Below are 13,989 nucleotides of genomic sequence, written 5' to 3' on the forward strand. Positions count from 1 at the left end.
GTAACAACATATGCTGTAAAAGTAAAAAAACTAAAATTTTTACCGCCTTATTTATAGGAGGATCAAATCAATCCTGATCGTTTAATGATGGCGCCGATCAATGGCCCAGGGCGGTCCACATCATAAATGCGGTGCCTCGAAAGCCGTACCGTCAAAGGATCTAGACCGTTCATTAAAAAGTTAACAAGGATCGAGATCTGGACCGTTCGGATGAAGCACATTACACACACTTGGCTAGGCCAGGAGGCTCGGTCATGATGTATTCGGTTCAGGATCCAACCAGACTACTTGGTCTAAATTTCATACTTCATTTAGACCAAAAGCGGGAGGTACTATTGATGTCCCCATAAATAATTGGGTCTGGTCCGACCCAAACCTAATGACCTGTGATCGAGAGAAGTAGTCCATGAATCGTCAAATATGGTTAATGTGAGGATTTAAGGCAATGCAAAGCCCATTTGATTATTCCCCTATTCTAATTCAAGCTAAAGGGGCCTATTCAAGACAAAGGGAAGAGCCCCTGACTCAAGCCCTAACTGTTGAATTCCTTGGGTCGAGCCCTATCTAAGTTTGGTAAGGGCCCGACCTGGGCCCAGCGATAAGTGCATTTTGTGTGCATTATTTCGTGATAGGTTTATGTCTATTTTGTGTGCATTCATATTTTTTTATGTGTTTTTATGTGTTTTAGTGTATTCTTGTGTATTTCACTACTCGGGTTGATTTTGTAGGAAAATGAATTTTTGAAGAGTGAATTACGGAGTAGCTTTGGTCGAAAAATCAAATTTAATTTTAGAGAGATTCAAATCCGATATCCACTATTCAGAATGAAGCTCAAGATATTTTGAAGCTGCTGTATAAATTTCAGCTCGATCCGACGGCTAGATCTCGAGATATGAATTTTTCAAAATCGTCGCTCGCAGCAGAAATTTTGTGTGGCGCGCGAGCGAGATTTGAGCTTGCCCGCGCGCGAGGCTTCTTCTAGGTGTGCACGCGTGTGTTCCGGCATCAGATTTATTCGAGAATCCTATTTTGAGAAGGAAATTAATTGGTACAAGATCCGGACACTATAAATAGATGATATATCATATTTTGAAGGGTTCCAGAAGTTCCAGACGGCAGACAGAGGCGGCGGCTACGGGCGTGGAGATTGAAGACGCTCCATCAGAGTTTTTCTTCTTATTTTTATTTTGAATTATTGTTTTTAATTATTGAGTAGTTTATTTTCAACCAAGACGGTGTGATTGGGCCGAACAAATTTATGTAAAAAACTTGGATGTTTGTTTGGGATTTTTCAGAGTTGATTTTATTTTATTGATTGTCAGATTTATATTTGTCGTATGAATAGTCTGATCAACTGCTTGCTTGCATATTAATCGATTCTAAGTCGACAGAGGAGGTTTTGATTTCGATCACTTTGATAATCAACATATTGTAAACCGACTAGAAATAAAATTCGATTTCAGTGTGCGGTTTGGGTGTAAACTGAATTTTCACAAATATTTAAAGCATTCAAATTTGATTAGAATTACGAAAGATTAATCCGTCAATATTTGAATAGGTTTGATTGTTCTAGAAATAGACATTTGAACAAGATAGGAGAATTCCCATAATTTAAGATTAAATCTGAGTCATGGATCAACTACATGTTACATGATTTATTTGGTACCTACGTGTGTCTTGGTTGTCTTTTTTTAATTACTTTTATCTTTAGTTATTTTTAATTCTTATTTCTTAAGCAGTTTTTTATTTATATTTTTATTTTATTTAAATCAAATTGCTATTTATGATTTTGTCTAGATTAAGCTAAATAATTAATTCTTGAGAATTGACTGCAATCCCTGTGGGATCGATAATTGGACTCTCAGTCCACTTTACTATTACTTGACTTAATACGCTTGCCAGTAGATTCATATCACACCGATTTTGTCGGTCACCCAGCATCTAAAAGCTTCAATCAAGTGGAAATATTTGAGGATCTTCAACAGATAGAGATAAGATCCAACGAATCAAGAGTTTGATATGATTTATAAGTCGGTTCAAGACTCCAAGTTACTATGGTAATTGGGTTCTACTTGATTTAGATTCCTACTCGAGTAGACTACTCTAACACAAATTCTACCTCCACAAGTTAACTTACCCCTCCAGCCCCTATAAATACATGTATTGTTTATGATTTTACACATTCACTTGTGGTTCACATATTCACGCACGCATATTTTCTTGTTCTTACTTTTTGTCACGCTTTTTATCTTTCGAGCACTGACTTAAGCATCGTAGAGGTCACGCCAAAAACACTTTCGGCACCTTCTAACCTAGCTTATGTCTGTGCAGAACACCGTCGTGCCCGATCCGACCCAGTTTATTGAAGATTTGGAGATCCGCTCTGCCAGACCGAACCCGAGGTGAAAATTTGGTATCATATATATATATATATGTTATATTTATATATATATATATATATATGTTATAATTATATATTATAATGGATGAAAATTATTTTTAAGTATAACTATATATATGTATGAGCGTATATGCAGCATCACTATTTTAAAATAAAATATTTTAAAATATAAAAAATATTTATATATTTCAAGTAGGGTACGGGTATATTGCCTTTTCGTTTCAACCACAATATGTAAAGTACAAATTCTAACTAAGTACCCAGGATTTCTACGGGTTTTGGTATGTTGTTATTTGGATTTCAAAGCTTAGCTGCAAGGATGTTTTGAATGGTTAGTTCGATGCTACCTCAGGGTAGTGCCCTGGGGATAGCGTGGCGGATCATGATTGGTCAAAATCAGTGGATTCCACATGGAACCCACTGATTTTAACCAATCATGGGGTTACACGTTGCCCGCAGGGTGGTGGCATGAACAAAACAGTTTTGAATTGAGAATCAAATGTCGGAAAATATTTTAATTAGCCTCTTATTTGTATCTTACTATTTAATAAAGAAAGAGTGGTTCATAGTATATTTGGTATTTTAATGTGAAGAACCTAAAATACCCCTAATTATACTAATTAAAATAAAATAAAATAAAAACAATACAAGAAGTGTAAAAAAATAATATTTCCCACTATCCCACTTTTTCAACTCTCACTTTCTCAACCTCTCTCTCGAATTCATCTTTATTATTGTAAAAACATAAAACATTTCATGCCCTTTTATCTTTTTTTAACTCAAATTTTTCTTTCAATTATTATATATTATGTAGTTTTCACACGCAACATATGTTTTTTTGCTAGTTTAAATAATTTTTAAATGATATATATTAGCCACGAGTATTTAAACTTAAGATTTTAGGTTGTGAAATATGAATAATTTATTTATTTTTACATTTTTTAATGTTTATCAAATGTGAATTTTACAGTTAAAGATTATAATTGAATTTTAGTTGGTTTATCCATGTGTTGATTGATATTGCGAAAATATATGTCAATCTCTAGCCTTTCGGTTCGAGATCAAACAACAAATATGTATACTTGAAAAATCCAGGCATTAACTAAAATTTGAAAAATCAATGTTTTACTCAATTCGATTCGCTTGCACATACTCCAGGTGCAAGAAAACCGATTTTAACCATTGCCACTTACAGAAGACATTCACATAAGCATTGCTACTTGACAGTCAAGTGGAGTTCACTGAGAACGCCTATTATACATGTATATTATTATCTGGTGATGCAAAACCATAGCAGATTCTTGATAAAAGTGCTCCATACCTCAAGCAATGGATAGCCAGCAGAATCAGAGATGACCTAAACTTCCCGGCACGTTCCCCGGAAATATGAGATTCCAAATGGGAAACCTTCAAATAATCTATAGTTTCAAGCCAACTAAAATCAATTGGATCTGGAATCAATTTCAAGAAGTTACTTTCGGAACTAAGCATGCTCCAGGCACTTGATGTTAAGTTGGCGATGCAGTTCAATAGCAGCATTTTTGTTTCCTGAAACCATATGGTCTGGTCTTGACCGTTCTTGAAGTTCGGTTCGAAAACACCAGAAAGAGAACAATCGTTGCACTTTATGCTTAAAAGGGGTGGAATGTCCAATTTAACTGGTTCGGTTATCAGGGATTGATCCCACCATGAGAGGCCGCCAAGACTCAGTAATGACTCCCCAGCCCACGTCCAAAAGTTCGCAACAGAAGCCACGAGACTAGATTCAAACATGAAAAGATGATGCAAAACTCCAGCAAGTAACAGGGAATATGCAGCACTGGTTTTGTACATACAGAAGGCTTGAAGTACATTTTCATTTGTACCAGAATCAACAGATAACAAGTCACTTCCACGGACTTTATATGCAGACGCCAGGGTGGTGTAAGCATTTATTGAAAGATGATGAAACTGATGAAACTTTAGCTTTTGGTGTAATTTTTCTTCCTTGGGTTTCAGATTCTCTTCCTCTATGTTCCCACACATTAGCAAAATTTCGAGCTTCTCACAGCACAGTTTAGGATTGCAAAATGATAAATAGTCCGAGATGGCTTCATCAAAAGCTTCTGTCAGCTTCTTGATCTCCTCATCTTTGTACAATTCGTGATCATAAAACTTGTCGGTACTGCAAAGATTTGTGGCAGAAACCATCTACACAGGTAAAAAGACAGTGGCCAACAGTCAGCCAGCTAGATAGCAGGCACATCCATGTGAGAAGGGAGATGAGATTAGAGAGAGGTGTTTCTATAATACCTCGAGAAGCTCAAGATTGTTCACGGATTCGACATAATTTCAGAAAATAAAGGAACATGCACACCCTTGACAGAAAATTCATGGAAAAACCAGGCCTTCTTTACTATGTTATTCGGATCACACGTCTTTCTTTAAGATTTCAATGATGATATTTTCCTTTCTTATTCCTGCCCACCATTCCTTTATCTCTATTTTATGGATATTAATACCATCAATTAATCACCGAAGATAGAGTGAACACATAAGAATGAATTGACGAATAGCAAAAATGCTTTTAGCTAAGAGCTAAAAGACTTCTTACTTGTAGAGCACGGTCCACATAACTTGAATGTAGCACACTGCAGCGATTACAGCAGCAGTTGAATAGGTACTTGAGCCATAATTCTTCTTGTCTCATCACCTATAAAAATCAATAATTCAGGCGAAGGCAAATCAATCTAGAGAATAAATGCTGACAAAAACACTACAAACATTTTAATCCAAAACATGTGAGCAGAGAAACTTGAAAATGCATGTGAGTAACCTTAGGCTGCAACAAATCCGTGTAGGCAATTGTCACCTCTTCTCCTTTCTCAATAGCCTTTATACTTCTAACTATTATTCTTGGTCCATACCCCACTCCTCCTACATCCAAATAAACTAAAATTCACATCTCCATTTACCATAGACCCGTAGTTTTCTACTATTAAGTTGATTCACAGAAAAAGTCCAGATCCCTTGATCAAATTGATACTACATAACGCATAAAAGTGGAAGCCTTAAGTCACCTCCTAATATCGCACCATCTTCCATTTCATTGCCATGTCCATTATTGCTAGTAGTAGGAGAAATCATCAAGCACATGCAATCTTTATCTTCCAACCCAAACGAAAACCGGTAACAAGCATTGGGAGAACAACTGTGATTAATCCAAGAAAATGTGGCACCATAAACCGCAATCCCAATGCTGTTGCCGCTCCTATCCTGCACCTCCACGGCATTAGTCAGCACCAAGCACAACACAATTTCCTCCACAGCATACTCACGCAGACTCTTTACACACATTTCCTCACCTGCGTACATCATTCTTGCCGCTGCAATCGCCTTTGTCCCCTCTCTTATCCTCTCCAGCACAGTTTCTACCCCACTTTCTGGAAATGGGTCGTTCTCAACTTTTCCAAAAACCAGTCTTTCTCGGTTGGTCATCAAACCCGCAATCCTCTCCAAAACGCCGTCTTTTGGGTCAGAGATCTCCATAACTCCACATTGTTCGTCTTGATTCTTAATATTTTCATCTGGGACTTCAAAATTATTGTTTTCCTCCAATGGGTCGCCCTTCTTCTCTCCGGTCTTCACTCCTCGACCACCTGGGGAAATCTCACATTTCCAAGGAAAAAGATTGAATTTTTGGAAAGCGTGAAGGAGTCTGAGGGAGAGGCGAAGATCGGAGGAGCGGCTCCACGCGGCCAGAGGTGAACGAAGAATCAGATACATGAGTTGAGCTTCTGCGGAGGAGAAGTGCATCGGAGAGTCGAGGGAAGAGCAGCGAGAGGAGCAGTAGAGGATTGTGGGTCTTCCATCGGGCGGAAATGTAAGAGGGGAAAAGCAGGCGGAGCAGTGGGAATAGAGGGCGGAGTCGTGGAGGACGAAAGCTAGGGGAGGTATCGGCGGAGTGAGGTCTCCGCCCATGGCTATGCCTTCAACTGCTTTCATCTCCATCATAAATGAGAACCTATTCCTTCCTTGGGCTTCCTCAGTTTTTTTAGTTGAAAGAAATCAAAATTATCAGAATTATTAAATGGATGAGATTTACCAAACTCCAAATAGTGACCTGATAAATCGATTTGTAGGGCATAACTGGAAAAATTATTTTTGGTGTGGTGTGACGTATCAAAATAGGTTGTAGAAGGCCCTCAGCCTTTGTAAGAGATTATAAGAGATAAAGCATGCATACTAGCATTCAAGGAATTCATATAATTTGAATCTTGATTTGTTTATGAGAGCGAATTCGTACTTCTTATTTGGTAATTTGACGGACGACCACTAAAGAAAGTCTTTCTTTGTTTTTCACTCATGGAATGTCTTCTTCAAGATTCTCGTATCGTTGAACTCATTTGTTGTCTCTCATCGTTGTTTTGATTTGGTACGACAAGGCATCGTTGTGCCCTCAGCAGCACAATAATATTTATGAAACAACAAAAAGAAGTTTGTCTCTGTCACTCTCGATTTTGTCAATCCCTTTCGATTTTTTATTTTAAAACGTTTAAAAATTTTAATCGGTTGAGTGACAGGCTGTTCTTTGAATTTTACAAAGATCACCCAAATAAATCTTGAAAAATTATCAACAATGACGATAGTTTATCTCATTCTTCCTAAGCTTATTATTGGTATTAGAGCAAACATAACCATGTGAAATAGCTTTAAGCTTCGTTTTTTCAGTTACACCCTTTTTTTAAAAAAGTTGTCCTAACTTACTTCCCAAACTGACATGCAGTACAAAATTTGTCCTTTGAAAATCCAGTTTTGGAGAGGACAGTAACCAAATTATGTTTGCTCTAGCGGTGAGCATTCGGTTAATTTGATCAAAAATCGAACCGAATTAATCAAAACCGAATTATATTTAGGCTAACCGAATCGAGCCGAACCGAATTTATGTAACACCGATTTAACCGAACCTAATTAAAATCGGTTAATTCGTCATCACCGAATTAACCGATATTTTATAAAATAAAATAAAAAATACAAAGTTTTATAAAATTATTTATTTAAATATGATATTTTGATCATAATAAAACAAATTAAGCTTTAAAAAATAAAAATAAAAAAAATTAAGTACAATATTAAATATAAACATATTAAAAAAATATTATAAATTATATTTAAATCCTAATCAAAAAATAAAAAATTAAATTATTTATAATTCGGTTAATTTGGTTAACCGAATTTTTTAGACAGATACCAAAAGCCAAACCGAATTAACCAATTTTACCGAAATTTCTTAACGCTAAAACCGAATTTTCGAATTAACCTAACCTAATTTTCAAATTTATTAGGTTCGGTCAGTTAATTTGGTTTAACCAATGTTTACCCCTAGTTTGCTCATATTGGAAACAACTTTGAAATTCAAGTGATTTAATCTCTTATGCTGCAACCAGTCATTATTAATTTCTTAAGCAAGAAACCGGATTGAATCACTTGGTTTCTTGGACCAGCCTGCTTTGTAAGTGTTTTCACTTCTTTCTCCTCTCATGATATTGATCCAGATATGTTTTTCACGACACATACATGATCTTAAAATTCAACCAAATAACCATGATCACGTATCTGAGCTAATACTAATAAGATTTTCCTTTTCAACCAATAAAACATCCTCAATAATAATGTTTTCGTGAATAATCTTACCCTTATCCATAGTGTTGAATCCTGACTTTTGGTGATAACAAAACAATACATCGTTGTTTTAGTTTGGCCGCCATTTACTTGTATAACACAGGTAATCTACCGACGTCAAGACATCAGCTGACCAAGAAATATCAACTGGAATAAGCAGTATCAGCTGATCAAAGCATGTCAACCGCTACTTGTCAACCAAGCTAAGCATATCAACCGACTAAGATGTTAAGATATATGCCACATTCAGGAATTACAAGATTCCCAGATCTCGGAGAGTTGACAAGACAACTTAAATGCAAAGAACAAAGCATTTAAGGAGCCGCCTGAAAAAGTGAGAAAACCATAAATAGCATTTAATGTGGAGACACATTGAATAGACAATTAAAGGCGCTCCGAGTACAACATATTCAGAATATATTATCACAGTTCTGACATCATGGACATTTCCTACCATTGACAGAAGAGAAAGACGTTGGAAAAAATTGATATAAATATCACAGCTTCTCTACAAAGAAGATACGCCACGCTTACAAAGAATTTGCACACTTGAGCTCTTGAATCTACTTTAAATACTCGACCGCTCATTCAACCCTTTGCTAAAAACCATATCCGATCTACAAGGAGATCTTTTCAAGGGTTACTCGAATTCAGGTGTTGTTTGAAGAACACCATCTGCTACAAGGATTTGAGCCTCTAAGCTTTCAAGCAGCTTAGATATTCTACATCATCAACTGAAGAAAAGTTTGATAAGAGCTTTAAATCTTATCACTGTGAATCTAGGAGTTCCATATTGGGCATTGGATAAGTCCTGATTTGGATCGGGTGTATTGCAAGATGTTGTAATAACCAAAGTCTTCTAGTGGATCCTTCCGAGGTGGAAGAAGGGGTGACGTAGGAGATTGAGCTCCGAACATCCAGAAACATATCTGTGTTTATTTACGTCCTTGCATTACATTATTCCATCATTATCATCTAGCATATTAAGAGTTGTTTCCGCACTATCATAAGTAGTTCTTATACATCTAGAAAGCTAACAGAAAATCGGTTTAGTAAACTAACATTTGCTCAATCACATTGCATTATAATTAAAGATTATCATAAATGTGTATACACCCCCCCTCTACACACGTATTCGATCCCCAACAAGTGGTATCAGAGAGGATTTTTCCTTTAGCTACTGATATTCATCATGATTTCTCTAAATAAAATTTCTATGTTCTCCAAAGAAGATTATGATGACTGGAAAATTCGTATGCAGACACATCTTTCTGCTCGAGATGATGATATGTGGTACGTCATCACTGATGAACCCATGAAGATTATAGCACCTAAAACTCAATTCTACTAAATCGCATGCATTAATTTAATAATTATTAGGATTTATTATTTTTAAGTTTAATTGATTTAAAGTTTTTATTTGAATTATGCGTTAATAAAATATTATTTATTTATTTAAATAATTTTTATTGTACTAACTATTTAATTAATGTTTTTAGTTGTTTAAGTTTACTCATTTAAATTATTTTATTACACTATTTATTTGATTTAAAGATTTTAAAGGTTTTAGACTTGTTTATTTAGATGACTTTTATTGTCCAACTTATTTATTTTAAATAACTTAAGTTTATCGGTTAACTACTTTAAAAATTATTTTAAATGTCTAGCTTATTTATTTAAATCCTTATTAAATGTCCAAATTATTTTAAAAGTTTTTATTTCCGCTTGTGTATTTATTTAAATTACTTTTAAACATTAGTCTAGCTGTTTAAATTATTTTAATCGCTCTGTTTATTGAGTTTAAATATTTTATTTATCGCTGCGATATCAAAATATTTAAAGTATTGATTTTAATTTCTAAGTTATTTTTTAAATTCCTTTAAAGTTTAAGTTGCTCAAATATTTAAGTTAATTAGTATTATCGAGATTTTTGAGTTCAGTGACTTCCGGTTCCGGCTTACGGTGATGGTGGATTCGGAGATAAATTCCAAGATTTTATTTAAAGATTTTTTTCGTTGGGAGAAATGAGGAAATTAGATGAAAGTTTGATTTTAGAATTTTTCGGGTGTCAAAAATCGCTTTATCGCATTCTTGAGCTTACTTTTAAACTTTTTCGAAAATTATCACTTTTAGACCTGGACAAGTAAAAACCCAATTTAATATTTTTAATTGAAAATTTCAAAATTAAGAATTTTATAGTGTAAAGTTTAATTAAGGGAAGCTTTGCAACTTTAGGATAACACTTTTATTAAAACAAGTAGAACTTTTTTTTAACTCACTCACACACCTATCAATAAATACATAGACATATACACACACCCATATGAAAGAGTGGGTGCCCGGTTAGCCAACTTGTGGCTAAGGGCTTTTGTGACTCTATGTATAAACAATCTTTGTTTAATATAATTTACATTCATTAATGGCATTATCTTTGTCTTTCTTCATATTGTTATATTGTGATATACTATTGATGTTTTGATAAAGACCTTGAATATACTATAGTGTAAGTAAGATGAGATAGTGAATAAAGAGAGATCACTATTATGAAACACATCTTATAGTCACTGTATATTCTAAACAATTCCTAGTCAATTGAGTCGTCCGCTAATAAGGATAAGGATCGCTCGAGATTGAGACTAGCATTTGTGATGCCAAGTACCACGTTTCATTGATAATGGACATGGAGATGTTCAAAGCATGCAAATGGATATTCATATGATGAATGATCGAACTACCCTATTCGGATTTTCCAAGTGGTTATCACTTATCGAGTGGATAAAGTCCGCGGTTTTGGTTGTACACCATTAGTCCTTACTACTTGAAACATCATTGAGACTCTATATGCTAGTACTGTACTTTGACTCGTTTACCGACTCTATTGGGGTCAACAGATGTCGGGATTGGGTACAGTTACGACACATATAGGAGTCGATGCTTTGTTGTCAAGGATTCACCACATACTTGCGAGTGTGGATATCCTATGCGATCTGAGGAGATATTAGTGTGACGAATCTCTGGCCAGAGTACATGATGTGTTTTAGGTTACTCGGTTTTCCTAGTAACACATGCGATATCACTATTTGATCTCCAAGATGTAATGCATAGTTATCGAATCTCGAACGACTCTCGATGCACCAATGGTTGTTGATTCGATCGGGATATATGGATGAAGGGACCGTACTGTACGCTAACCAAAATCTACTGGTTCTTGCAGGCACTATCAGTGATACCTAGGGAATCATGGGGCGATGTTGCTAGACGCTCTTACCATGATTCGTTGTGCAAGTCGGAAATTGTTGTTCCGAGTCACAAGGAGTTGTGAGCCCACAGCTAGCTGTATCCCTGAACCATTGAGGGTCACACAAGTAATGGATTACTAAACCCCATTGAGATAGTTAAATTTAAAGAGTTAAATTTGATGAAAGAGAAGTTGGACTTCTTAACTAAAAGGGAGTGGAATTTCCTAAAATGACATAGGGATGGGCATTTTTGGAAATCACTGAATTCGGATTCAGAAAAATTATCTTGACTTTAAAAGGTGCAGAAATGGTTTCTGTACACATTGGTGAAATCGGTTTATCAATCGGAGTCATGATGAATTTTATATTAATTTCTATAACAACGGGCTTGGTGTTGGTTTTAGAGGGTTTCTGTTTTCTGTTCGTGGACCTTATTCCGGAGATTGATCGTGAAGTCATCGGTTCCCGGGATATACAAGAAGAGCAGATTAAATTCTGTTGGTGTCCATAATCAAGCCGTTGCTTGAAGAGGTAAAATATTATTAATTGTGATTATTATTATTTTACTTGCAACATAATTTAATCATAAAGTTTTGATACCCATGATATGGAATTGTTCCATATCGAAAAATTAAAAATTTTTAAACTTCCGCTGCACCGGGTATCAATTCTTAATTGATCTGAACACGTTTTCCAACAGTGATATCAGAGCCAGGTTGCTCAGATCAAACGATTAAATTAATCGATTGTACAAAATTTTTGGCCTCGGGTTTTTGAAACAAAAACAAAATTTTAAATTAAAATTTAATGGGCACATCGGGCAGCGATCGTCGCTGCCCAAGGGGCAGCGACGGGCTGCCCTGCCCGGCCCTCATTTTGGGGCGCGGGCTGCCCGAGATTGTCCCGGGTAGCCCGGGAAAAATTAAAATTAATTTTAATTAAAATTTTAAATTTTTGAAATTTTAGTTTTTGGTCCGATCGAAAATTGTTTTTGATTGGTCCACGAGGCATCGGATCAAATTGTTTGAGTCCGAAATTTTTAAAATTGATTTTTGGATAAATTTGAATTTTTGGAAAATTTGTAAATTTTATCCGTTAAATTAGATTTTATAAAATTAATTATTTTGGTACAATTGATGATAAGATATGATCTTATGAAAGATTAGATAAAATATGATTTTATCTTTTAAATTATGATGCCATTGCATGTTATCCAATGTTTTAATTATTGAATTAATTATTGGATAAAAGGATGATCGATTGCCATGACCAATGTTTTATGTGTATGTTAGGTAATTTACATTTGGTTTTATTGTTGTTGGGTTTTATTAATGGGCTTGGTTTATAGCCCAATTTGAATTGTCATTTGTAATAAAAAGTGAGCCTGGTTTATGGCCCGTTCCCACCCTTAAATATGTATCCCCTACTTGTCATCGAAATTTATTGTAAATTTATTAGACTTAGTGGGAGATAAAGATTTGAAGACAAAGATGGGCCCAACAGACAATAAAGACCGAAGAAATGTAAATTGGAAGCTCAATATAATAAGATTGCATTGCATACTTGCATATCACCTAGGATTGGACTTAGACTCGTGATTGGGAACCACAGGTCGATTAGTGATTGGGATCGATCGTCCTTTAAATAATATATGATATTATTGTTGTATGCATGTTTAGACTAAATTGTATGAATCCCGCAAGCATACAAATACTAAATGATGAGACGAATTATTCAAAATTAAAAATTCCTCATTTTAAATATGATTTAAAATTGATATCAAGATTAACAAAAGGAAATTTAAATATTGTTTAAATGTTCCTACCTTCCATCAACGATACAATTTGTTGAGGCGAGGGGATGTTGATTGGAGGTTGTAGGAGTTGGGTTTTATGGGGGATGGAGTAGGGCTGTTTCGAATTGGGAATTTGCTTAGGACAGGGGCCGATTCGAGTTGGGATTTGGCTAGAGCAGGGGCGGTCAGGAATTGGGAATTTGCTCTAGGACAGGGGTCGGTTCTTAGGCAGGGAAGGGCTGACATGCAAGCTGGGGTTTTGGCGTGAGTGAGTCGGTCTTATAGGTTGTGGTGGATCTAGGGGCGGTCTAGGTTCTAGTCTAAAGGTTGTTAACATAGAAATTCAAGGTTTAGGTGTCTAGGAAAGGGGATTATTAAAGACTTGGGTGAGCAGATTATTTGGCTAGTGGTGGGCTGTCCGGAAATGGTTGTTCAAGACAGGGTTGCACTCATTTTTTGGTTAAGGGCTCGGGTCTAGAAACAACCTAGGATGTTAGGGAAACTTCATTTCGAGCGGGAACCAATTCGGTTATGTTTTGGTTGAGTTCTAGGCTATTGATTGTTAAGGTGCTGATTTTGATGTTAAGTGTTTGCTGCCCGGAAACTTTAGTGACAAAAATTATTGGATAAGAATTGTACCTCGAGGATGATTTTCTAGTTAAGTATAAAGTGCATGGGAATCGTGTTTTCAAGCGAAAGTCATTTTGATTAAGAATCGAGTAAGATATAGGCTTTGCAAGTGGATTGTTCGGTATTCGTTCTAAGTGCCAAAAAGTAAAGTCTAGATTCTTAGTTATGGTTTGCCACATAAATCACCATTCATGTCAACCATCCTACTTCATTCATTTGAGAATCGAGTAATTTATTTTGAAAGAAGTCTTTTTCTCGAGTTC

The 13,989-nt window shown here is 35.5% G+C and overlaps 1 protein-coding gene across 2 annotated transcripts; it reads right to left on the reverse strand.

The window, feature by feature from the left end:
• Positions 1–3,511: 3,511 nt before the first annotated feature.
• Positions 3,512–6,632, reverse strand: LOC140882491 (protein SET DOMAIN GROUP 41). 2 transcript variants are annotated; one of them, XM_073288537.1, is made up of 4 exons: positions 5,476–6,632; positions 5,217–5,317; positions 4,995–5,093; positions 3,512–4,591 (listed from the first exon to the last, which is right to left on the reverse strand). In XM_073288537.1, exons 1-4 carry the CDS (start codon positions 6,392–6,394, stop codon positions 3,656–3,658), a joined length of 2,055 nt encoding a protein of 684 aa, XP_073144638.1. In that variant the 5' UTR covers positions 6,395–6,632; the 3' UTR covers positions 3,512–3,655. The 2 variants fall into 2 exon arrangements, with proteins under 2 accessions (XP_073144638.1, XP_073144637.1); XM_073288536.1 differs by having other exon boundaries at positions 5,461–6,630.
• Between the last annotated feature and the right edge of the window lie 7,357 nt (positions 6,633–13,989).

The sequence above is a fragment of the Henckelia pumila genome, chromosome 2, assembly GCF_033568475.1.
Source record: "Henckelia pumila isolate YLH828 chromosome 2, ASM3356847v2, whole genome shotgun sequence".
NCBI classification, from domain to species: Eukaryota; Viridiplantae; Streptophyta; class Magnoliopsida; order Lamiales; family Gesneriaceae; genus Henckelia; species Henckelia pumila.

What these genes read in the sequence shown, in the direction of transcription:
- LOC140882491 (XM_073288536.1), bottom strand. Translation starts at nt 6,394, where the DNA reads ATGATGGAGATGAAAGCAGTTGAAGGCATAGCCATGGGCGGAGACCTC. An exon ending in AGATGGTGCGATATTAGGAG is followed by an intron (nt 5,318 to 5,460) that starts GTGACTTAAGGC and finishes ATTTGGATGTAG; the next exon opens with GAGGAGTGGGGTATGGACCA. An exon ending in ATGTGGACCGTGCTCTACAA is followed by an intron (nt 4,592 to 4,994) that starts GTAAGAAGTCTT and finishes TTACCTGTGTAG; the next exon opens with ATGGTTTCTGCCACAAATCT.